Consider the following 25,979-nt stretch of genomic DNA (forward strand, 5'->3'; position numbering starts at 1 on the left):
CCATGGAGTTGGTGACAGATGAGTAGAACACCATGAATTTACTGAGCCCCTGCTGTGTGCCAGTCACAGGGCTAAAGACAATCTTATCTCTGCTCCTCACGTGTTTATATTCTTCCCTGTGAGGCAAGACACATACAATCACTGCATAGCAGATGTGGGATTCCACACTGGCGTCAGGATGACAGTGTGCCCTTGAGCGCCCCACAGCAGTAAGGTGACAGTGCCACCTGCGTGTCAGCTGACTCCCATGCTATAGCTCATTAATCCTGACCTCAGTAATGAGAGGTAGGAATCATAGTCCTGTATTTCAGATGAGGAAACTGAGGCATGGACCAGAAAAGGCATGTGCCTGCGATCAAACAGCTAAGGGGTGGCGGAGCTGAGCTGACAGCCAGACTCCAAGCTCAGTGCTCTTTTGACTTAATCTGACACCTCCAGTGCACACCCAGTAGGAGTTGGTGATGTTTCCACTCACTGGGTCTCTTGGGCTCGTGGTGGGAACACTGCTCATGCTTCCGTCTCCACATCGGTGCTCTTGCATTATCCGCATTTTCCAATGAGGAAACAGGCCTGGCTAGAAAATGGTAGAGCTGAGACCTCATCTAAACTAGTGATTCTCATTACCTGGTTGCTCGGCATCAGAATCCCCTGAGGACCCTTTTAAAAAGGCAGATTCCTGCCCTGGCTCCTGTGGTCAGTTGGTAGAGCATCATCCCATGCACCAAGAGGTCAACATGCCTGGGTTGCAGGCTCAATCCCCAGTAGGGGGCGTGCAGGAGGCAGCTGACCAATGGTTCTCTCTTATCAATGTTTCTCTCTCTCTTCCTTCCTCCTTCTCTCTCTAAAAATCAATAAAAAGATATTAAAAATAAAAACACAGATTCCTTGCCCCTAGCCCCAGCCATTCTCGCACCTTAAGCTTGGAGTGAGGCCAGGGCCTCTGTATGTATGCAGACTGCCTGGCCATTCTGTTAGGAATGATGGGCCCAGGGCCCAGGTGGTGTCAGGCCTGTGTGAGGGATGGGCAGGGCCTGGACTCCTGGGACACCTGCCAGGCTGGGTCTGATGGGCTCTGCTTGGCCTCCTGCCATGGGCCTTTGCCCTGTGCTCTGAATGGTGGGCTCCTCTGCCTTTGACCTGTCTGAAATATGATCACTGGGAACCCAGACTTTTCAGTCTGCCTGCTTCTGGTAGAAGAGCCCAGCAGAGGGCTGAGGTCAGGTGTTCACACAGTGTTGTCTCTGCATGTTTGAGGGAACAAGACAGCTCCTCAGCAGAGGAGTGGGGTCCTCTCTCCTTCTTGGGCACATCTGTAGTAAGCTTCTGTACTTCCTGGGGGAGTGTAGGGCCACCCCTATGAGGTAGGTACTTTTAGCCCCATTTTACAGATGAACAGACTGAGGCTTAGTGTGTCTAAGGAAATAACCAATGTTGTGCTGCTGGTAAGTGGCAGAACAGGGACAGGGACTCAGGTGTGTCTGATTCAAAGCCTGTCCTCTTAACGTCTGTCCCATCCTAGCAAGGGCAGGTAGCTAGAAATTATTCTGATGCAGTCGAGGGATGATTTCCTTACATGGTGCGATTTAGTCCTTGTTGAAGGAGCACTTTTACATTCGTCTCCTTTTTCCTTTAGTAAGTATGAGAGTTGCCTAAAGAAGTTGCCTTTTCCATCTTACAGATTTGGAAACAGGCCCAGAGATGGCAAATGACTCTCCCAAGGTCACTCAGAGACTTGAGGCCAACCTGGAACTAGATCCAGGCCTCCTGGCCTCCAGGTCAGTGATGTCTTTGCTGCCTCTTTGCTTACTGGGGACGAGAGGCCCCTGGACAAGCCCTGACCCCTTGATGCAGAGTTAGCGGTCCCTGGAGGCATCACCGCAGGTACTGGGGTCTCATGGTTGCATGCATTGGGTGCCAGCTGAGCAGTCCCTTTCTTTCCTGTTTTCCAGGGTCCTATGAATGTGGAATCTGTGGCAAGAAGTACAAGTATTACAACTGTTTCCAGACCCACGTACGCGCACACCGAGGTGAGTGGTGTGTCCCTAGGGCAGAGTTCAGGAGCCATGCCTCCCTGTTCTCTGCCTGCTTTTCCATCTGGACCCCTCCTGGGTGACACCAGAGGCCTCAGAGTCACCAGTCTTCTCTCTCTTTCTGCAGTAGGAGAGAGTAGCCTCCTTTACTTGGGAGAGCACACAGGGGTAGGGGACAGCAGGACATGCCACCAGACTTCTGCCACCAGTGCCCCCTGCCTGCTCTGCACAGGCCTGCTTTCTCCCACAATACTCCATTGGAGCGGGGGCAGGGCAGCTGTCTCCATTCTGAAGATGAGGACAGGAGGGCTGGCACCTGCCCCTCCCTGAGCCCGACAGACAGGGAGGAAAGGCCTTGGGTCAGGGCCTTGACTGACGTTGGTGGGGGACAGGGAGCATAGGGAAGAAATGAGAGGCTCATCCCCTGCATCTTGCATTGGAGAGAGTGTCCCTGGGCAGGTGGCAGTGGGTTCACCAGCCCTGCCATTGGTCTAGCGTACTCACCTCTTTCTCATTTATTCTCTCTCTCTCCCCGTCTTCCTCTCCCCATGTCTGTCTCTCCCTTTTTCTTGCAGACACTGAAGCCACCTCAGGGGAGGGAGCCTCCCAAGGCAGTGAGTATTTTTCCCTCCCATGGGCTTCGGGGGCAGGGGGAGAGGTCCTGGGGTGGAAGGAGGAGACGCTCTTATTCACCCCTGCCACCACCAGGAGGGCCACGGGGCCGCTGGTAGGCACACTGTTGTGGTCCAGGCTTTGGGGCCAGAGGGTCCTTATGAAAATGTAACACGGTACCTCCGAACAGCCCTTCCCAAAGTGTGTTCCGTGACATCTCATTCTAAGAAAGCTAATAATAGGTGTTCTGTCGGTAGAGGACTCTTTGGGTGAATAATCTGGGGAAACCTTGAGTTCTGCTAAGATGAACATGTTTCTTGCTGTAGACTTCTCAGGGCTCTTCATTGGCAAACACACCCGGGCCCCTCCAAGAGGGGCCCAGCGTGTGGTTTCCTCTGTTCTTTGGACTCCCATTCATGGGTCTGGGGCTCCATAGCCGATGTTTGGGAACTCCTACCTCAGAGTTATGTCGTGAGCACCCACGGGCACCAATCGCTGGGGTGCGGTGTCCTAGAGCCTGGGATGTTCAGAGCCTTGACATCTGGGGACAGTGCTGCTTTGCTGCTCACAGGCCCTGCTTGCCCTCCCTTTAGATCTAAATCCACGGGCCTGGTAAGTGGCCAGCCAGGCAGGTGTAGGCTGGGATGGAACTGTCCCCACCAAACAGCCCTGGGCTCTGGAACCCAGCAGTTTCACTCCCAGGTGTATCCCCAGCAGAAATATGTGCGCATGTCCACCCTGAGATGGGAACTGGGGTGTTCTTAGCGGTGCTATTTGTACCAGCTCCAAACCGAGACCTCCCAGGTGAGTGCCCAGCTAGCTGAAGGGGTAAATGAGTCACGTGTGTTTACACAAAGGCCTGCAGTACAGTAGCGAGAAGCAGAGATATAGAGCTACACACAGCCACCTGGATTACCTACAGACAGTGTTAGCAAAGGAAGCCCGCCAAGAGTCCCTCCTATGAGCTGTGTTCAGGAAACCCAAAACCGGGGTTGCGAATTCATGCTGAAACAGTCAGAATCTTGGTCGCCTTCGGGGCAGGGCTTCTGGGTTCTGACATTTGAACCAGGCACTGGTTACACACGTGTTTCAGGTCTATGATCATTGAACAGGCTGCACATGAAGGATTCAGACTCTTTCAACATCAGGAGCCAGCATGCTTTTCTGTCGGGAACCATGCGGTAAACAGTGTAGACTTTGCAGGCCACCAGGCAGACACCTCTGTCCCAACTGCTCATCTCTGCCATGTAGCTCAGACATGAACTCCTGTTCTATTGACATCGTTACACTGCCATAAAAAGTTTCTTTTTTTAATGTATCTTTATTGATTTCAGATAGAGGAAGGGAGAGGAAGAAAGAGAGATAGAAACATCAATGATGAGAGAATCATTGGTCAGCTGCCTCCTTCATGCCCCGGACGGGGGATCGAGCCCACAACCTGGGCATGTGCCCTGACCAGGGACTGAACTGCGATCTCCTGGATCCTAGGTCGATGCTTAACCACTAAGCCACGCCTGGCTGGGCAAAAAGTTTCTTAAAATATAAATAAACGTGACGCCCTCCCTCCCAAAAAAATCCAAAACAGGTGCTGGAGCTCAAGCAGGACCTTAACTGCACTGGGTTCCAGTAGCTCGTCCTCTGAGGCACTTTTCCATCTGCTCTCTTTGGATTCTTACGCACATGATAGGCAGGCAGGGCTGAGGCTACATTTCCATTTTCTGGAGGAGAATTTGAGGCTTGAGTTGGCCGACACCTGCCAGAGGGCCCACTGCTGGGAGGAGGCAAGGGCCTGCCCCTTCCCCAACCCCCCCACGCCCCAGCGTGGCCCCTGGCTCCTTCTCCCTCTATAGCTCCTTTGTCTCCGGGTCCCATGTTCTGCCTGTGGTCAGCCACCCATTTAAAGAACTTCCCCGTTTGTCTTTCCTTCCTGGGCTATTCTGGGCCCCTGGCCTCTCTGGCAGCCCCTCAATGATAGGCTGTGTTCTGTCTGGCTTCCGTCGTTCCTGCAGGCCGGAGGGTTGTTAAGGACTCTGTAGCTGGAGCTATTTTTAATCCTTCCATCATTTTTCCCTTTCTCCCTGTGGCCAATGTGCTTTATTTTATTCTGGGTCCTGCGCCCCTACCCTGACCCATTCCAGCAGTGCCTGCTCAGAAAGTCTGGCATCCTCACACCCCAGCCTCATTACAGGAGGCTGGCCATGGGGTCCTGGAGCCAAAGCATCCCGTTGAGAACAGCAGGTCCAGCCTACCCGTTCTGTATATGAGGATACCGAGTCCCAGAGGGAAGTCATGCAGCTTGTTAGGGGTGGAGGTGGGCATAGAGACCAGGTTTCATGCCTTTAGTCCAGGGATTTATTTGTTAGAAAACTTGTGCAGTCACACATAGAGGCATCTACCCACTTACCCATCTCTCCACATCCAGTTCTCTTGCCGTTGTCACATTGATTCCCTTTGCAAAACAATGGTATTAGGTAATGTTTACCCAGTATTTATTGTATGTTAGCATTGTGCTTGTTTAGTCTTCATTACAACTCTGGAAGTTGAAGAAACTATCATTCCCATTTTACAGGTAAGAAAACTAGGGCAGAGGTTAGGGAGTGTGTCTGATGTTAGTCGCCCTTGTAAGCTGTAGAGTTGGGTTTGAGCTTGGGCAGCCTGAGTCCAGAGCCTGCCTCCCAGAGTGGATTTGCAGTGATGTTTCCGGAGACACCGAGCTCTCTTGGAGTTCTAAGAATGTGGTTTCACTGATAGAAAATCATTTTGCTTTTCTTCCCCACTACCCCTGGCTGGTTTAGGCATGATTTTAGAGCCTAGTAGGAAGGTGGCATGCCTGGACCCTGCCTGGTCCCCACACCCTCAGAATGTCTGCATGTGCCAAGGCTGTGTGCATACCTTGCTTGGGGACCGGTTAGTCTCTGTGGCCCTGGCATCTGCCAAGGCACTTTCAGAGATGGCAGGTGCAGTGGAAGAGGTGGGGCAGAGGCAGGGAGATCTCTAATACCATCTGTGTCCCAAAGTTCAGCTCAGAGCTGCCTGGCATTGCAACCTTGGGTTGGAGGGGTCTCATCAGATTTTGTATTTGGGTGCTGAGGAGCAGAAGAGGGGCCATGGGGCTGGTGCCCCAGGCCAGGCATGGAGGGTGGGTTATCTGGACAGAAGAGGGCCATGCGTCCTGACTCAGTCATGGCTTAGAATTAAGTCAATATTTGAATCCTGGCTATTTCCAGTCCCACTGTACAGCCTGAGCAAGCTGCCTGGCCTCCCTGTGCTGGGCATCCTTAGAAAGATGCGGTGGATGGGCCATCTCTAGATCAGCCCAAGGAGTGCACACAGGTTTGTGCTGGAGCACATGTCAGAGCGTGTCACCAATGTGGTGAGGGACAGCATTCTGATAGACCTCAGGATTATCCAAACTCAGGCCCTCTCTTCATCATCTATTGCTGTGTAACACATCTCCCCAGAATGTTCCGACTTAAAGCAACAACACTGATTATTGCCTGGTTCCTGTGGTCAGAATCTAGGTGTGGCTTCACTGGGTCCTCTGGCTCTGGGTCTCTTGGGAGGTTGTAGTCAAGGTGTCAGCCAGGGTCCTGGTCTCATCTCAGGTGTCAACCAGGGCAACAGCTGCTCCAAGACTCACTATGTGGTTATTAGCAGGACCAGTCCTTCTCAAGCTCTTGGACTGAGGGCCTCAGTTCCCCACTGGCTGTTCCCCTGAGGCTGCCATGTGGCATCTATGGGGCAGCTTACAGCATGCCAGCCAGTGAGAGTGAGACGGTGTGAGCCAGACAGAAGTCACAGTCTTTTGTAACCCAATGTCATAGTGACATCCCATCGCTTCACTGCATTCTCTTCATCAGAAGCAGTCACGAGATCCTGCCCAGACTCAAAGGGGAGGGAACACAAGTTCACAAACGCCAAGAGGACAGGGTCAGAGCTGCCTGCCATGGGCCTGCTTAGCCCTGGGGCTTGGGGCAGGTCTCTCTGAGCCTCAGTTTCCCTGTGTGTTAAATGAGTTATTACTCGTCCTTCCTCAGTTCCAGGGACTAGTGGAGGAAATGCAGGGGGTGTCCCTGACCTGGCGCCTGGCACATGCAGTGCCCAGGAAGCGGCAGCTGCCCTGATTGTTGTTCTCACGTAACTTTACGAGGGAGAGGGAGGTGGGGCAGTTATGTCCCAGCCCCTAGGAGCTCAGCGCACATAGGCTGGGATTGGGGTTAGTTTGCAAGTCACCCTAGCACTTCCTGGTCTCCTTGCATTGAGGACCCCTAACACCCCAGAACTGATTCTCCACGGAGCCACCAGCTGGGCCAGTATGAGCTCGTCCCTTCTTTGGTTCCTGAGGCAGATGAGCTGGCCCCCAACACTCCACCCCAAGTGACTGAAGCCCTGGTGACCATGGGTTGTCATTTCATCCCCACAGACAATTTCAGGTACACATGTGACATCTGTGGGAAGAAGTACAAGTATTACAGCTGTTTCCAAGAGCACCGAGACCTGCACGCAGTGGATGGTGAGTCAGGCCCTCACTCCTGGGGAGTGCGCCACATAGAGCCCCTCCGCCAGGGCTACCCTACCTCCTGGCCTCCCCTCCCTCCTCCTACCCAGAGGAGGGCCCTGCAGCAGCCAGACCATGAGGGGAGTGACCAACCCCTGAAGACCCTGGAGGAGAAAAGGTCCCCATCATACTCCAATATGCCTCTGACTAGGGTAACCCAAGTGAAATTGCTGGCTTTGTAGATCAAAATCAGTTGAATACCCACAATTTTATATCAATTCATTATACGATTTCATATTGAGCATTCATATGCTCTGGTGAAATTAAACCAATTTTTAAAAATGAATGATGGTATTTTAGTGTCTTAGATTATAGAGTTAGAAATTAGAACAATAAATTTAGGTAATTTGTTTTTGGAAATGGAAAAATCCTAGAAATAGGGTCTTGGGCCTGGGAAGGATCTTGGGGGCTCCCTCTGTAGCCGCACCCCCAGCCCATCTCCAGCTATGACAGCCAGGCTCACCACCTACCAGCTCAGCCTTCTTCTCGCCTCCTGTTTTCCTCTCCTCCCCCATCTCTCTCTTTTTTTCCTGCCCTGACCCCTCAAATGGGTGTTGGTGATCCAGAAACAGGGCAGGCAGAAATGCCTGCACACCCTGGGGTGGGCCCTGCCGTGGGGGGAAGAGGCGTGGGGACACAGGCTGTGTCCTGGTTGGGACACACCCTCCTGTGGCCCCTGGTTTCCTGGGGCACCCGTGCGAGCCTGGGCCGCTCCCCTCGGCTGCGAAAGTGAGCTCGCCTGGGCCCTGGGCGGGCTGGGAGCAGTGGGCAAGGGCTGCTCTGAGCAGGGACTAACAGGGCTCCTGTTTGCTTCTTCCTTCTGCGGCTGTCGCCTCCTGCCTGGGCGCAGTGTTTAGTGTGGAGGGGGCCCCGGAGAATCGGGCAGGTAAGTACTTGGTGGCTGGTCACCTCCCTGGTCCCCAGCTGGGCTCCCGAGGCCTGGTTACCAGGGTGCTAAGGGCTGTGTCTTCTCCCGCAGACCCCTTCGAACAAGGCGTCGTGGCCACTGAAGAGGTGAAGGAGGAACCCCCGGAACCATTCCAGAAAATCGGGCCAAGTATGCGGGCCTCTCCTTGGGGCAGGGGCAGGGGCAGGGGCAGGGGCAGGGGCAGGGGCAGGGACTGGGTGGGGAGACAGGTGGGGGCCGGCTAAGGGTGGCAAGGTGAGTTCCGTCGCTGGAAGTGGGTGGCATTGCTCATCCGGCAGCAACATCTGGCCAGTGAGCCACTGGCCTTCTTGTACCTCACTTTGCCCACCTGTCCAATGGCCCAGTCAGTGTTAGGACCTAGCTTTCGAGAAGCAGCAGGACAGCACAGGGCCAAGGTCAGGGCAGTGAAGGCCACACATGCGTGGTGCCCTGGCAGTCTGTTAGCCGTCCTGAGCCTCGGCTCCTCACCTGTGGCATGAGGATGACATTTCCCCGCAGGTTTGTTGGGGGATTAAATGACATCATGGATATCAATCACCTATTAATTAGCACAGTGCCTGGTACATAATAGGTGCTCGGAAAATAACTTGTTATTGTCACTGAAGGGATTTATCAGCCAATGTAGCTGTCCAGGGGAGCCATATGCAGACAATCTGTCCTGTCCCAGTAAACCCCTGAGGGCAGGAGCCACACACGTCACTTGCGGGTTTTCAGCACACTTGTGTTGAGTGTTGTGGGAATGCAGCAGTGAGCAAGACAGAGGTGGCCCTCCCTTTGGGTGATACACACAGGGAGGGGGGCTGTAGGTGAGTGAGGAATAGTTACAGCATATCCAGAAGTGCAGGGGGCTGTGGGTGCCAGGGGTACCTGAGTAGCCTTGGGGATCCAGGAAGCTTCCACGTGGGGACCAGGGTGGAGAATGAGCCCCTGAATCCCACTTGAAGGCAGGAGAGCAGCCCTTTGCTGGGAATTAAAAGACAATTCGATTCTGAGTTCAGGTCTCCGAGAGCCTTGAATGCTGAACAAAGTTATTTAGACTTAATCCTGAGGGGAATGAGCCGAGCGGGGAAAGTTTACGAAGTGGGGAAGGGACTTAATCCGATTTGCATTCTAGGAAGACTCTTTTGGCTGCTTCGAGAATGGATTGGTGGCAGTGGCAGGGGTCTCACAAGTGAGACTCATCTGGTCCAGCCTTTCAGAAACTTACGTACTTGTTTATTCCTCTCTACTACCCAGCAAAAGGAGACCTTTACTGACTGTCTTATCCCAGTAAGGATTAAGGCAGCTCGTGAAAATGCGCACACCAACAGAGAACGACAGGGAGTGGAAATCTGAGGGAAGGGAAATCGAGGGCTCCCACAGTGAAGCCTGGGGTGCTCCTCAGGGGTGGAGAGTGGTCCCAAGCCCTTGGAAGGCATTGGCTGGGTCCCTCGCCGCCTTCCATTTCTCTTTCCTCATGGGGAGAATCCTCCGCTTGCTTTTTACCCCTAAACTCTCAGGAAACTGCAGGTGTGATAATATCTGTAAAGTGGTTAGCACAGAGCTTGTCATATGCTTAGTAAACAGTCACATTAAAATAATCTTGAAGATAAAGAAAATGATGAAATAAATCCTCAACACAAACACCGCTGGGAAGGTAGACTGTGGGAAATCCAGATGTGAATCAGACCTGTTCCAGGACAGATACAGGACAGGGAGTCTCAGCATGGCACGACCCTTCCATCTCTGGCTAGCATCATAATTATGCACATTGGCTCCGGAATCTCCCAGGCCCGGTTTGAATGCTGGACTCACTGATTTACTAGCTACTTACCGCCTCTGCGCCTCCGTGATTCATCCGTAAGTTGCGACAAGAACGTCGATGTGTTCTGCAGGATGACTGCGTCAAGTGTCTACCCAGCACCTGGCTGGTATTCAGGGTGTTGCAAGTGAGGAGTGCTGCCAAGAGATGGCTGAGAGCCATCCCAAATTATGAGTCCCAGCTCCGTACTTCATCACTGTGTGACATCCTGCAAATACTGTAATCTCGCTAATCCACCATTTCCTTAACTCTAAAACGGAGCGATGACAGTAAAACTCCCCTCAGGATTGTCGTGGAGATTAGCTGAGGTGGTATTTATAAAGGAATCGGTCCTTGACACTTACATGGAAGCATTAAATAAGTGGTACATGTTACCCAGAAGGGCACAGAACAAGATGAAACTTGTTCTCTGTATCAGTAACTAAGTTTTATAGACAACCCATGCTAGGACCTGGGAGGAATTATCACTGATGACACGGACTAGAGAACTGCACTGAGAAAAACTGAACTGAGTTTGGCTCCCCCCTGTGCTCCCAGCTTGACGCTTGGGAAGTGAGGTTTCTGGAACGGTGTGAGGCTGTCCCTTGTTACCCCTCAGGAGCTGCCTTGTGAGATAAAGTGCTGCTTCTTGGGCTTCTACCACTTCCTGTAAGCAGGCCAATGCCACAGAACCCTACAAGAGATGAGACACGGAATAAGGGGAGCCCGTAGTGGCATGGTACACTGTGAAGGGACCGGCCACCACAAGTAGCAGCTGTAGGTCGGGGAGGAGGAAACTGCCTGCTAGCAGTGCATGTTGGAAGGACGCCTTCCACATCCACATCAGCTGAGCAAATTAGAGGCTTAGGTACTTGAGGAGCAAGCCAAAGCCATGGCAGAGCAGAGGAATCCCGCTGGAAGAGGGAGCTGGTCTCAGGGGTCTGTGTCAGCCCGCTCTCCAGCTGCCGGCCTGAGACTATTACCATGGTAATGGTCTCCCGCGATAATGGGGAGATTCAGAGCAGTTCGTTCGTGTCAGCTGAAACAGAGTAAGCCTGGATTCATTTGTAGGTTACTTGATTTTTACATGTGGGTAAGGAAGACTAACTTGAAAAATAAATAAATAAAACAAACCATGGGAACTATGAAATTCCACATAACAAGAAAAAGAGAATTTAGGAGACTCGGGGGAAGAACATACCTCTGGAAATGAACTACCGCAAAATCTAGGTGAAAATTCTGTTTGACAGCCACAATTGATTATTAGAAAATATGACCCGTCTTAGGCCACTCGGGCTGCCTCAACAGTGGGTGGCTTAAGCAACAGAAATTTGTTTGCTCACAGTTCTGGAGGCTGGTAGCCTGAGATCAGGGTGCCAGTATGGCCGGGTTCTGTTGAGATCACTTTTGGCGAAATACTACCACACTGGGAGATAGGGCATCAGCATCTGAATTTGTGGGGGACACAGTTCAGTCCCTTCACTAACCCTGTGAGAAAAGAGCCTGGAGTTGTTTGGTGAAATGGCAAAGAGAGAGGTTGGAGATGAGAAAGGATCTCAGAGAAGCTGCAGGTACAAGAACAGAACTAAGGCTTCCATTGTAGGTAGTAAAGAGCAGAGTCCATCTACAGAAATGGAGTTGATGATGCAGATGAGCTAATAAATGGAAAACATGATAAATACGGAGAATGAGGCACCAGTTCGAGATAATTGATGTCGTATCAGTGGAATAGAGCAATACTTCAACGATACAACAGAAGAAAATTTTGCTCAGCTGAAGGAAGACCTGTGGATGCAGGGTGAAGAGCTTGTCATGTGTCAGGTTGAGTCAATATAAAGAACCCCCTGACTACATAGATTGTAGTGACTTTTCAAAACTATAAGTATAAAGGAAAACATTATACAGCCACATAGAAATAAAAAAGCAAGTTATATACAAATGAATCCACTATCGACACGCTTCAGTCTTTTCTGTGATACTAAATGCCAAAAGTAATGAAATAGTTTTAAAGGGAAAAGGTGGTAATGTAAGAATTTTATTATATCTAGACAAATTGTGACTTATGTGTAAGGACAAAAACCAGGGCGCAAAAACATACTATATCTCCTATGTACCCATCTTCAAGGAATGATTTGAAGTTACACTCGGAGGAGTAGAGCCCAGTTAAGGGCTCAATTATGAGGAAATGATTCACAGCGCAAGAGCACTTGCGAAGGTAAACTAGAAGTTTAAAATGTTGCAAATCTGATTGTAAAATTGAATGCAGAGAACAAAGATGATTCTAGAATATTAAAAATGAATTTTGAAAACACAAGAAGGAAGGAATAGTGAAGGATACGGTAAAGGTAGGTTAAACCAGCCCCACTCATAGTGTGGTCCCCAGAGCAGCAGCAGCTCCTGGAAGCTTACTAGAAATAGAAATTCCTAGGCCCCACGCAGACCCGTGGAATCAGAACCTCTGGGGTGGGGCCCAGCAATCTGTGTGGTAACAATCTCTCTAGATGATTCTTATACATGAGAAGCACTAAGTTAAATTCCTTTTCTCAGTAGGAGTAGACATGAAAACCTCCTCCTGCTTGGTTATAACATTTAGAGAAATATGTCTTATATACTGTCTAAAACAGTGGGGAATGTTGGAAAATAATTGAATATTGGAGGATAATGGAAAGGCAAAGAAAAGAATTCATGCATCAGACAACTGAAAATGTAAGGAAACAAACCAGAAGAGTGGAGCCTAAGGAAAAGAAAGAATCATAAAACGTGAAACCAAGTCAATTATGGCAATAAAAGCAGATGGCGTGATCTCCTTTATTAGAAGACAAAGATTCCCAGGTTAATTTAAAATAATCCAATTATTAATGGCTTATTAGAGGCACGCCTAGTTAATTCATTACAGATCTTTTATTCTCTTTCTCAGGAAACCCTTTGCTGCTTCCTTAACTAAATTGTGAATTCCCTGTTATTATTTTTATAGCACTGTGAATGTCTCCTTTAAGAGCGCCCGCCATGCAGTTTTAAGTTTGTATGATTTTTGATTTTTCTGTCTCCTTTTCCAGACTGTAAGTTCCTTGAAGGCAGGAACCGTGACTCTCTGCTCAACATTTTGTGGCGGCATTTAACACAGCACCTGTTTAATGAATGAAAGTCCAGGGAAGCTCAGGGAAATGTCTTTAGGCACATGCAAACAAGTAGAAAGGAGAGTCTGAAAGTAATTACCAAGAATTAATAACATTAATGCCAGGAGAACTAATAAAACTGTGTAATTAAATATTAGAGCAGTGGTTCTTAAATGTTCCCAAGCATCAGAATTTTCTGAGGGGTCTATTAAAACACAGGTTGCTCTGTCCCATCCCTAGAATTTTCCTTTCAGTATGTCTTGGTTGAGTCCTGAGAATCTGTGTGTGTAGCAGCTCCCAGGAGGTGCTGATGCTGCTGGCCCGGGGACCTCACTTTGAGCAGCACTGCGCTAGAAACACAGGCGATGTTAATAATAAAGGGTGCAGTTCACAGGAAAGGTTTGGATCTCCTGAGCTTATGTGCATCAAACAGCACTCTTTCTAAATATACAGAATAAATTTAGGAATACAGTGGAATGGGAGGGTTTATTACATTTAGTCTTTCACAGAGCAGGTAAGCAAGTAAGATTATATGGGGATACAGTTAATACAGGTGACATAACAATTTTGAAGCCTACAAATAGCAAATAGATCTTTTCCAGTGTTCACGAATCAATTACTAAAAGTATATAACAACAGACAAAATTTGAAGTTTCTATATTGAGAGAGAAAAATCATAAACAGAGTAAGAAGCCAATTTGAGCAAAAATATTTGTCACTAACACATAGAACAAGATGCTGCTTTTCTAATCTACAGAGTGCTTAGTGATTTAAAAAAGGTAAGTAACCTATAGGAACATTGGCGGTAAACGCAGAAGAGTCATGAAAGAAGAACTGCAATTAGACATGAAGAATAGTTTTCTTACAACTCAGAGAGGTGGAAAATAAAACCAGCAGTGTGTTATAGTTTCCCTGTCGGTCACAATTCAAGAAGATAATACTACTTAATGCTCGCTGCCATGTGTGGAAACAGTCATTTGTGCATCTTTCTGATTGAGACAAAAATTGGCCCAACCTTTTGATAGATAGGTATTGGTGCTGTGGTTATCAAAAGCCTTAAAAATACATACCCTCGATTTATGCCGTGGAAATAATGTGCAGAGATTATGCACAATAATCTTTATTTTGCAGTGATGCGCAAAAATAATGAGCACACGTGCAAAAACTTCTACAAGGATCTTGATCACAGCATTTTTTTGTATATAAGGGAAATTTTTGGAAACAATCTAAATGTCCTCTGGTATAGGAGACTAGCACAGCAAATTCTAAAGTCCAGTGGGAACCATGCAGCCAATAAATGCAGTAGAGATCGAAGTTTATTGATTGAGCAAGATGTCCGCAAAGTATTGTCGATCGAATGCACCGGGTTACAAAGAGGATATAGATCGGGGCTGTGAATTCAGGGCCCGAGGAGCCGGACAGATGATGTCAGCGCAGGGCAGTGAGGGCGGGGTCCGGGCCAGCTGCACTGTGCACATGCTACCCCAGGGCTAGTTGCTACTCTTTGTTTGGGGATTACAGATGATTGAAATTTCTCTTATTTTAAAAAAATTTTGTATTTATCAATATTTTATAATTTTCCCCCAGTGAACAATATTACATCAGAAATTTTTAAGAAGAAAGAAGTTAGGCAGACCCAAAAGAGAGGTAAAAATAAAGTCTGGTGGGACCTGAGAGGAAGAAGTGACCTCTTCGGCCGGGGGGGCGTGGGGTGCTTGGGGGCAGGGGAAGGTCCTAGAGATGAGGGGACCCAAGCATGGCCATTGCTGAGGGCAAGGCTTGTAAAGGGGCTGGTAGAGAGGTTGGCCCTGGAGGTCAGCTTGGGTCACCACACATTTCCTGAGCACTGGGGCCTGGGGATGGAGCAGTGAAGGAGAACAGCGTGTGCCAGGTACTGTTCTAAGCACTTGACATATAAATTTAATCCTCACAGCAATCCTATAAGGTGGGCCTATTATTACCCCCATTTTACAGATAGGAAAACTGAGGCACAGAGAGGTTAAGAGATTTGCCCAAGGTCACACAGTTCCAAATGGCAGAGCTGGGATTTAAACCCAGGTAGTCCTCAACTCCAGTGGGCTCCCAGCTCTAGTTTGTTGTCCCAGAATGAGGAGGAGTTTGGGGGGGAGGAGCACGCTGCTGCTTCTGGATGGGAGCCAGGTGCCTATTCCCACACTGTATCTCCTTCTTGGACAGAAACCGGCAATTACACCTGCGAATTCTGCGGGAAGCAGTACAAGTACTACACACCCTACCAGGAGCACGTGGCCTTACACGCCCCCATCAGTGAGTACCTTTTGTTGTTGGGGGAGGCGTGGGTCAGGTGGGCTCTATTTGTCCAAGTCCTTCAGTGGCCTGTCCCTACCTCCTCTAAGCACCTCCAAGTCATGTTCCTGAATCTCCAGCCCCAAAGCCAGCACCATGTGATGCAGGCCCAGCACTGGTTTAGGCCTGAACCTGTGTGGAGCCTGAACCAGGCTAGGGATGGCCAGCTAGACAGGACAGTCCCTCTTGGTCCTGGTGGTGGAAAGGGTAAGAAGCTAGGAGTGCTTGGCCAGGACTCAGAGCCCTGAGTGTTAACCCCAGTGGGCTCACCCGCTTGCATGTGACCTTGGGCAGGTCCCCACCTGTCTCTGGCCCCCAATCTTTCCCCCCTCTCCTGACCCAGAAGGGAAAAGGTTCTAAGGGCCCTTCCCACGGGGACATAGCAGCCTTCCATTCTGATGCTGCTGATTTCCCAAGTCCACTTCTGGATGTTGGGGGACGCTCCATCATCTTTCAATCCCAAGTGTATGGGCTAGGAGGCCCTCATTCCTCAACCAAAACCCTGGCATGGCTGGGGCTTAACCATCTTCACAGGGCGGGGGTTTTAGGAGTAGATGTAGGAGTACCCCTGCTTTTGTTTCTCGGCAGAGCTGTGCGGACCCCATTCTGCAATCTCTGGATGGGGAGACTTAGGTCCAGAGATGGGGAGGGGTTATGCAAGGTCAGCAGGGGGATAAGCTGCCTATAGTCTGGGAGGTCTATGACCCTTTCGAAGATCTGAAAATAGCACAGGCAGGTGGCCCCCCAAGGGCATTCACGTGGGCAGGAAGATGTCCAGAGCTTAGAGGACGGTGTAGGCAGCTTCCCCAGGAAGTCCTTCCTGCTGGGCAGGGGAGCAGAGGCTGGGAGTCTCCCATGGGTGAGAACTCCCATCCTGAGGTCTATAAGTGGGCTAGGATTCTTGTCCTGCTCAACCTCTGGCCTTGTGCCTGTCACTTCCCTTCTCAGGGGTCTGGATTCTAGGCATCTCCAAACCCTCAAGCAGGTATCCCTGGTGGCCCAACTAGAGGAACCCATCCTGCCACTGAGGCTAGGGATGTATGGGGTCATCCATTTCTCACCACATGTTCAGGCCCTAGGACCTGGGGGAGAGGACACAGTTTCCGTTTGGTGGGCACCATTTGACCCATTAATGGTGCTTGTGCTGAGTCATCAGGTCTGTGGTTGGGCTTGAGCTCTATGGCCTGGACCCTCTGAGGGTCCCTCTTTCCATGGGCCAGGACTGGCAGCTGTGTGTGGGCATCTGTCCTGCTGCTGCCTGAGGCCTGGAGAGGATGCTACCCAGAATGCACTTAGGTGTTAGTTGCAGGGCCAGCCTGCAGCCATGGTTTCAGCCTTTAGTGCTGCTCTGCTCTTCTCCCAAATTTCTGGAACAAGTTGAATGCAGTCATGGAGTTAATCAGAGGTGGAACTTGGCTTTGAACCTTGAAAGGTGAGCTCCAGACCCATACTCTTCATTAACCATGAGGCTATCCTGCATCACCTGTCAGATGGCACAGCATGAAGGGGAACATTGCTTGCACCCAGATTTCTTCCTTAATGTCTAGGTGCTTCCCTCCTGAAGAGCTGTCTGCTGTTTCTCTGTTCCGCATTTTATTTTTCTCTCTGTTATGGACTCTCTTTGTCTTTCTGCATGTGTTTGTTGAATAAATCTTTCTTCTGTATTACTCACTGAAGTCTGAGGACTCTAGAATCAGCTGTGTTTAAAATACAGCATGAGAGATTTAGGCTAGATCCAGTAGAGGACTGAATCTCCAAGGCTGACCAGTTGCCCCTCCACTGGCCATTGGATTGCCTTTGGGTCTAGAGATTTGTAAACCCGTGATTCTGTGTGGAATTAGGGGCTGGACTTGACAGCTTCAAGTGGTACCCAGGGCCAGGCCTCGAGAGACCCTAGGTCTGTAGAGAATATCCAAAATTGTTCTTTCATTTTGACTACTGAGCGATATTTCATTGTGTGAAAATATACTAGTTTATTTAGCCATTTGCTTGTTAATTTGAGTTGTTTCCAGTTTTAGGCTGTTATGAATAAAGCTGCTATGAAAATGCTTGCCCAAGGCTTTTTGTGGACATATGTGTTCATCTCTCTTGGATAAGTACCAAGGAGTAGAATTGCTAGGTCATAAGGGAGAGTATGTTTAACTTTTAGAACTTACGAACCATTTTCCAAAATGACTATAGCATCTTATCCTCCCATCAGTCATGGGTTCCACATTCTTGCCAACAGTTGGTGGCAATGGACTATTTAATTCCAGTTATTCTGGGGAGTGTGTAGTGGTATCTGATGTTAATTTGTATTTTCCTGATGACTAATGATGTTGAACATTTTTATTTGTTTATTGGCCATTTGTATATTTACTTTGGAAACGAAGTCTTTTGCCCATGTTTTGGTTGGGTTGTTTATGTCTTCAGCATGCCTGTTGATTTTCATACAATATCTCTTTTGATGAGCAGTTGCTTTTCATTTTGATGATGTCTAATTCATTATTATTTTTTTATGGTTGGTGCTTTCTGGGTCCTACCCAGGATATTCTTGCCTACCTCAAGATGGTGAAGATATTCTCCTTTATTATCTTTTAGAAGCTTTATAATTTTAGCTTTTGCATTTAGGTCTGTGATCCATTTCAAGTTACGAGTTGATGAGAGTAATATGAGTTGAGATCCGTTTTATTCCATATGGTATCCAGTTGTTCCAACACCATTTGTTGAAGATTGTCTTTTCCACCTTACATTGCATTGGGACCTTTCTTGAAAATCAATTGAATGGTTGTGTGAGTTTATTTCTGTTCCACTGATTTATTTGTCTATGATCTTATTTATTGGAGTTTTATAATAAGTCTTATATCAGGTACTCTCAGTTTTTCAGCATTGTCCTGTTTAAAGAATACTTGTCTATTCCAGGAACTTTATTTTTCCTTATAAATGTTATTATTCTTGTCATTTCCTATAAAATATCTAACTGGGATTTTTTTTATGATTGCACTGAATAGGTAGACCAATTTGGGGGGGATATAATAATATTGGGTCTTCAAATCCATGAATATGGTATATCTCTTTTAAGTATGTCTTTTAGTTTCTATCAGCAGTAGTTTGTACTTCTCAGCATAGAGGTCGTATACATATTTCATTATATTACCACTCAGTATTTTATGTTCTTTGACATTACTGTTATTTTTTTATTTCCCAATTATTGTTGGTGGTACATGTAAACACAGTTGGCTTTTGAATATTGCATTTTTAACCTGCAACTGATCTTTTCTTCTACAGTATCTTAATTTTTTTCATTAGAACAGTCCATCAAGTGAATTTTTTATTTCAGCTGTCATATTTTTCATCTCTGTAATTTCCACTTGGTTCTTTTTTACGTCATTTTTTTTTCTTCATTATATTCATGTTATCCTTTAAATCTTTGAGCATATTTATAATAGCTGCTTTAAGGTCCTTATCTGCAAATTTCATTATCCCCCTCATCTCTGTATGTTTTTATTGACTGTTTTTTTCCTCTTGAGTATTACTCATGTTTTTCTGCTTCACTGATGAATCCTTTTTTTATTCTGTACTGCACATTGTGGATGCAGTATTGTTGAATGTCTGGATTTTGTTAGCTTCCTTTGAAAAATGTTGAATTATGTTCTGGCAGGCAGTTAATACAGATTAGCTTGATACGTCAAAGGCTTGTTTTTAAGCTGTGTAGGGGCAGGTCTGGAGTACAGTCGCCCCTCTCTCCATGGTTTTACTTACCCATGGTCAGCTGTGGTATGAAAATATTAAATGGAAGATTCCAGAAATACACAATTTGTGTGTTGTAAATTGCCCACTGTTACGAGTAGCATGATGAAATCTCACACCATTCTGCTCCATCCCTCCCAGAACGTAAACCATTCTTTTGTCTAGCGTATTCATGCTATTATATTACTACCCACCCCTTAGTAGCCGTCTCAGTTATCAGATTGATTATTGCAGTATCACAATGCTTTTGTTCCAAATAAGCCATATTTTAATAATGGTCCTAAAGCCAGTATATTCTTATAGTTGTTCTATTTTATTGTTAGTTCTTGTTGTTAATCTCTAAGTATGCCTAATTTAAAAATTAAAATTTATCACAAATATGTACGCATAGCAAAAAACATAGTATGTCTAAGATTCAATACTATTCACCATTTCAGGCATCCACTGGGGGTCTTGGGATGCATCCCCTGTGGATAGGAAGGGACTACTGTAGTTTTTATGCTGGCATTAGAGTAATCCTTCTAAGGCCTGGCTCTTCTGGGTCTTACCTGAGTGCCCAAGGTATTAGCAAGGTCTCCTCTCTGGCAGGTAGGAACTCAAACATCCTCTAACCTTCTGTAATCTCTGAATCCTCCTTTAGCTCACAGCCCCCCAATAGCTGTTGGCTGCCAGGCTTTGCAGAAGCTCCCTCTGTACACATCCGTTTGGCATTCAGCCAAAGACTTCAGGGGGTCTCTCTGCACATTTCTGGAGTTGTTTGTTTTTTGTGGGGTTTTTTTTTGCCTGAATCTCTCTTCTTTGTTGTTTTGCCCTGCAAATTCCAGCATCTTAGGAGCCCTGAACCCTGATCACCGTCTCCTCAGTTCAGGGTGACTGCAGTGCTTCCTGTGCCATGGTCCAGAAGGTCTCTCCAGGCAGAGAGCAAGAGTGACCATAGTCCTGCACCTCCTTCTGTTCAGAGTCTGAAAACTGTTGTTTCATGTATTTCGTCCAGCTTTACAGTTGAATTTGTAGGAGGACTAGTCCTACACCCGTTGCTCCTTACACTGAAGTGTAAGGTCTCAGTTCTCTTCCTAAGACTAAAATCCATGAGGAGGGTTTCCCAAATGAGACCCTCTTGCCTCCCGTCTCCCATGCATTTCCACCTGCAGTCTTTAAGCCCGCTATTCCCATTTACCACAAATTCATTTCCATTCCCCTCTACCTAGTAAAGGTTTCAGGGAGACCCCCACCCCGATCTCTTCTCCCTCTCAGTTGCATGGTTACTTTTTTCGAATCCTTACATTCTCTGAATTTTTTGCTCCAGTTAAACTTTCAACTTTACAGAAAGGAGAGACCACCGTGTTCTCTTATTTTTAAATATCTCTTATGTGTAAATATCACATGTTTCTTACAAGAGCTATCAGCCAGTCTGTTTAAAACTCGTTTTCCTTCCTCGGGGAAAGCCCAGATAGGAATTCCAGCCTGACAGCGTTCCACGTGAGAAGGTCAACAGATGGTGCAAACTATTGAGTGAAATGATTTAGGAGCCTGGGAAATTCCTCCTGGCTCAATCCCAAACTGCTCTGTGACCTGGAGAGGTGCCTGTACCTCTCTGAGCCTCTGCATCCCCATCTGCCTTATACCCTTGGGGCCACCGGGAGGGTAGTATGTGAGATAGGCTTCCCTCGAGGAAAAGCTGGGGAAGGTTTTAGATTTCTGGACTTTCTCGGGCTCCAGGTAGAAGTGAGAGTCTTTGCTTTCTATGGACTGAAAAGAGGTTTCAACCCTCGAGCATGGGGGTCTGTGGCTCGAGAGGCCACTTACTCAGCTAACTCCAAGGGCTCTTGGGGACTGAGAGCGTGACCCTCTCAGGTACCGCCCCCGGGTGGGAGCCAGCGGACGATCCAGACACGGGCTCTGAGTGTTCACATCCGGAGGTCTCCCCATCTCCACGCTTCGTGGCCGCGAAGACCCAGACGAACCAGTCGGGGAAAAAAGCCTCGGCCTCCGTGGTCCGATGCGCCACCCTCTTACACCGCACTCCTCCAGCCACCCAAACCCAGACGTTCCGCACTCCAAATTCAGGATCGCCGGCAAACAAGGCAACCGCAGGTACCAATGGCCTCTGTCACCCCACACTTCCTCCACTCCCCCCCTCACCCGCCTGCCACAGCTGTGCCCGGGGTCATTGTTCCCTTGCTAGAGCAAGAGTGGGGGTCCCATAGTTCTTTGGGACGAATCTGGGTCCTAGCTCTGCCTCTGACTGGCTCTGTGACCATGGCTAGCCACCGAACTAACCTCTCTGAGTACGTTTTCTTATCCTGAATCAGAGGGTTGTACAAGATAATTTGCAAACTTTTGTTTTAAATAGGAGAATTTTTTTTTTTTCTAAGTCATGGCCTAAGGTATTTTTAAAAAATGTTTTTAATTAGTTGCCAACATTTGAATATTAGGAGATTTTATGTAAAACTTGATTTCTAGCTGATATTGACAAGTCAGCTCTGGCAGTTCTGGGTCCACTTCCCTGCAGGGCAACAATTGGCTTGGGGCTGAGCCACAGCTGCCTCCTTTCATAGAGCATGTGCTCTCCAGTTTTCCACAGTCCCCACCACTCCCTCCTGCCTACCCAACACAATAGCCACGTGGCAGGTGTCATTTTTCATTGTGATCACACTGTTGTCTGTCTTATGTCCAACCCAGTTCATCCATTTATGTCACCTGCCTGGACCCCCCTCCCCTTGGCATGAGTTCGCATCCCCCATCTTTCAGAAAACCCAATCTGAAAACTCATTTCTACGAAGAGCTGTTCTTGAAGCAGAGTGGTTGACCTAGAGTTGTTCTCTTGGCCTCCCTCTAACTAGTATTACCCGTGAAATTGCTCTATGAGCCATAGCCCGGCAGGAAACCGATGGATGCCAGCTCCAGTGTTTTCTGAGTCCATGCAAAGAGGGCTCAGACCCCAGAAGGGTGAACAGGCACTAATAGGTTCACAGCAGCACTTCTCCCAGGAAAACTGATAAGACACATTGTACTAGTGACCAGGAATCCTGATTGATGCCCTGGTGGAACGAACCTTGGGCCACCTTCCTGATGTGTGGAATGTAGGGTAGAGTGATGTGGTCCTTCTGGGACCATGGGCCCTTTCAGTTGCTTTCAAGAGGCCCACAGCCATCCATTAAATATACAAGTGATCAAACTGAGTTCAGTGACCCAGTAGGTTGGACTGGTGGTAGAGCCAATGACTAGTTGTGCTCTTTGGTTCAAGGGGCTACTGTGCTGCAAGGATGTGGCTCTTGAAAATGTTTGAAGAGATGCTTATTATATTCAGATATCCCAAAAGGAGAGTAAGTACTTGAACAACCTTGAATGTCGTAGATTTTCAGGTACTGCGTTGAGAAAACAATAGCTGTTGTATTTTTCTAAAAACAGACTGGTCATCATGAGCTCATGGGTGGTAGGTGTTGGCTCAGCTAAATAATGGGATAGGGGCTTTCAAATGTTGCTTTTTATTCTTGACTTTGTCGCTGGGAGTTTTTACGTATGTAGTTTCTGCAGGGAACTGCCTGGAAGGGGCTGTGTGGTCTTTGGCAGCTCTTGGACATCAGTGTCCCCCAAGGAAGCATCCAGGAAGCTATGGGACCTGCTTCTGGCTGCCTTTATGTGACCTGGAAGACTTGGGGTGTAGGGGAAGGTCATGCCTGGGCTTACCAGGTGGGCAGAGCAGAGGACGCCAGGTGGTGAGCAGGAACCCGCATGGTAGAGCTGGAAGTTGTTCCCGCCTTCATCGGGGAGGAATGGGCAGCTCTCCCGGGTGCATGCGCCGGCCCGTGTGCGGGACCTCACCTACGGAACAGCCCACTGGTCTGTGGCCAGAGGTGCCTGTGGCAGGGAGAGCCCATCAGCTTTGCATTATGGACTGAGTAATAAGAAAATAATTATCACCCTAGTTGTCCTAAGTTCTACCAATAAGTTGGTCAGGCTGCACAGAAATCCTCTGCAGAGGGGCCGGCCTCCTCCCGTGCACACAAGGATGACAGTGGAGAAAGGAGTCACTTGTAAAAAAGAAAGCGTCTGCCTGGAGCACCAAGTCGCCTCGTTCTGCTATTTCAGAAGATGAGCAGCATGTTCAGCCCCAGGAACTTACAATCTCTCTTTCCTCTGTTTGTTTGTTTGTTTCCCACCTGTAAAATGGAAGTGACAGTGTGGACCTTATAGGGCCATTGGGCAGATGAAGGGAGACCATGGGTGTAAGGTGTCTGAACCAGTGCCTGGCACATAGCAGGTGCTCAGTAAATGACTGCACCCCCCTTTCCCCTAGGCAAAGAATTGAGGGGCTTTCTTTGCCAATTTAAAGATGACATCTTGAAGGAGGCACATATGTAGCTTGCAGCCCAGGCCTTCTGTAGATAAGCTTTGAGGAGAGGGTTGTCCTTGTGGTGGTGTGGACAGCCTCTCAGAAAGGAGGCTGCGTCAGGAGACACTGTTGGGATCGGGGGACGGGGCATTGAGCAGGACCATGGGAGCCGCCTCTGGCTTCCCTTCCCATCACCCCCACAGCCTGAGCACTAGTCCTGCTGGCATGAGGTAGATTGGGTGACAGTGGCATTTCCCAAAGTGGGTTCCTGAAATCACCGCTTTTTGAGGGATAGTAAGGAATGTGATCATTAAAAAATAGGCTTTGGAGGGCAAATCCATTTGGGAAGACTGGGTTAGATAAAGCAAAATGGGTCTCTTTTAGTGGAACTTCTGAGAGCCTTTGATATCCTGTGCAAGTTGTTTCTCCTTAAGAAAGGGGCCGGGTCGACTGCTCATCCCACAATGACTTGTTCCCAGAGTCTTTGTCTCCTGGAGCATCCAGCACCCATTGTGCCAAGAGCTGCTTGGAAAAGCTGTTACCTGGCGGCTTGGATACCGTCTCAGTACCTTCTGCAGGTGGGGGTGGGGGTGGGCACTAAATTAGTGGTTTTCCACCGGTTAGTGCTCTCTCTGCCCTCCAGGGTTTCCAGACGGTGCTTGGGAGAGAGAGAGCCTCTAGGAAGTGCCACCTGTAAGCAGAGACACCCAAGAAATCACTGCAGAGCTAGTCCCTTCCTCCAGGTGAACTCTGACCAGACCTCACCTGGTCGTTGGCCTCCTGGGGTGTGGGGCTTCCCCCGCTCTGCCTGGCACACCTTCTCTCTAGGACGCCTCCTTGCCACCCAGGGATCACTCGGCTTGTGGAGCTGGGATTAGCTGTCTGGCCCACCTGCTCTGCTAGAACTGCCTCCAGAAGACAGTCTGCCATCCTCCCCACTCCATTGTGGGCCTGAGACAGCAGAATCTGGGCTAGTGGGGAGCAGGTCCAAATTAGTGTCACAGATGTGGCTCCCCAGGGGCCAAATATGGGCGACCCATTTGCTGTCTGCTCATTTAGCTGGATTTCATCTGTGTTCTCCTGGATGGGTCACCCACACATTCCCCCCATGCCTGGACCTCCACTCCTCTGGGCACTGTCAGGAGGGTCTCCTGGGGCCCTGACAAGGTATCAGGCAACTCAGGTGAGCTTGAGGAGCTGGGGGTTCTGATTTGGGATCCTGGAGCTCCTTCCTCACTGTGCTGATTCCCCCAACATAAGGCCCTGAGCCTTCCTCAGGCCAGGGACTGGGGCGGTTCCCAGGTACCACTGCCTCTGAGCCGCCCCTGGCATGCCCCCCTTTGGACCTAGTGCTGATCAATCACCATTATTTTCTCTTGCTCTCTCTGTCCCCACCCAGCAGAAAGCGCTTTCAGTCGGAGAGTAGAAAGCAAAGCACAAAACCACTTTGAAGAGACGAATAGCAGTTCCCAAAACTCCAGCGGTGAGTGCGCCCTATGACAAGTGCCCTGTGCTGAGGTTGCCAGCTCTGTCTGCCCCCCCCCCCCCACGGTTACAGCAGCAGGCGCTCTGAGGCCTGGGGTCCTTCATGATGCTTGATGGTGGTGTTGGGAGGAGGCTGGGAATTAGGAAGCCAGGGCTGGGCAGAAGCGCAGGGGCCTTTCCTTCCAGGGACATCTTTTGGGCCTTGGGGGCATCTCGGGGACTATGTCCCCTCCTTATCTCTTCCCCATGGAGAGAGGAACTCCCCTCTCCCCATAGCCTGCAATATCTACTCACATGGCCTCAGAGGGTTGGGCCTAAAAGAGGCATTTCTGTGTTTTTAGGGTAAACAGTGTAGACATTTTCTTTCCAGGAGAGGCAACGAGGTTACAGTAGGGAGAGCTGTGGCCTAATAGTCAGAGGCCCTGAGTTCTGGCTCCACTTTGGACTAGAAACCATCCAATAGTTCCCTTCCAGCCCCCACCAGCCCTAGGTTTGCCTGAGGTTCCTGGTAGTGTTTTGGCGCCCCCTGGTGGCTGTCTGCCCCAGGACCCTGGCAGAACAGTGTGCCTTAGAACAGAGCCGCCAAAGGCCACTCTCCCCAGATAGACATGGGTCAGCCTGGTGGGGTTGTGGGTGGTCACCAGCAGCCTCTGTACAGGAAAGGCATAGACGGGCGATGCGCAGTGCCAGCCAGGGCAGAAGGGAAAGGGATTCTGACACTGGTGTATTGAAGTAAGGCACCCACTCTCCTGCACAGTTGACGATTCATACATCATATCGTGCTTCAGCTTGTGCCGGGCATATCCTGGGCACTGCTTGGGTATAGACAGATGATGGACACAGCTTGACCATCAATCAGGAGCTTTATGAAACAGTTGGGAGCACACATTTGAATGTGGAGGCTTCTGCATAGGATTCTGAGCTCCGGCTTCTGTCTCCATCCAAGGTTCGAAGCTCCTCTCTACTGCCTCTGAGCTGGTGACTGGGACTGGCCTCTTCATTTCTCCTCCCCTGTAAAGTGGGAATAGCACACATGTCCCTGCACGGGCGAACATTCAGCCAGTGTCCTGCATAGGTCAC

The 25,979-nt window shown here is 49.0% G+C and overlaps 1 protein-coding gene across 13 annotated transcripts in view; it reads left to right on the top strand.

The window, feature by feature from the left end:
• Nucleotides 1-25,979, top strand: part of ZNF618 (zinc finger protein 618) — a 145,361-nt gene that overhangs the window by 108,570 nt on the left and 10,812 nt on the right. For 2 of the 13 annotated variants that reach the window (XM_081151924.1, XM_081151926.1), the window contains exons 4-12: nucleotides 1,950-2,027; nucleotides 2,606-2,644; nucleotides 7,066-7,155; nucleotides 8,051-8,086; nucleotides 8,180-8,257; nucleotides 14,612-14,671; nucleotides 15,221-15,310; nucleotides 20,933-21,172; nucleotides 24,814-24,897. In XM_081151924.1, coding sequence (XP_081008050.1) covers nucleotides 1,950-2,027; nucleotides 2,606-2,644; nucleotides 7,066-7,155; nucleotides 8,051-8,086; nucleotides 8,180-8,257; nucleotides 14,612-14,671; nucleotides 15,221-15,310; nucleotides 20,933-21,172; nucleotides 24,814-24,897 — 795 coding nt within the window. The remainder of the gene's footprint in view (nucleotides 1-1,949; nucleotides 2,028-2,605; nucleotides 2,645-7,065; nucleotides 7,156-8,050; nucleotides 8,087-8,179; nucleotides 8,258-14,611; nucleotides 14,672-15,220; nucleotides 15,311-20,932; nucleotides 21,173-24,813; nucleotides 24,898-25,979) is intronic. The other 11 variants (XM_081151932.1, XM_081151921.1, XM_081151927.1 and 8 more) reach the window with 9 other exon arrangements.

Source organism: Miniopterus schreibersii (genome assembly GCF_964146895.1).
Source record: "Miniopterus schreibersii genome assembly, chromosome: 11".
In the NCBI taxonomy this organism is placed as follows: Eukaryota; Metazoa; Chordata; class Mammalia; order Chiroptera; family Miniopteridae; genus Miniopterus; species Miniopterus schreibersii.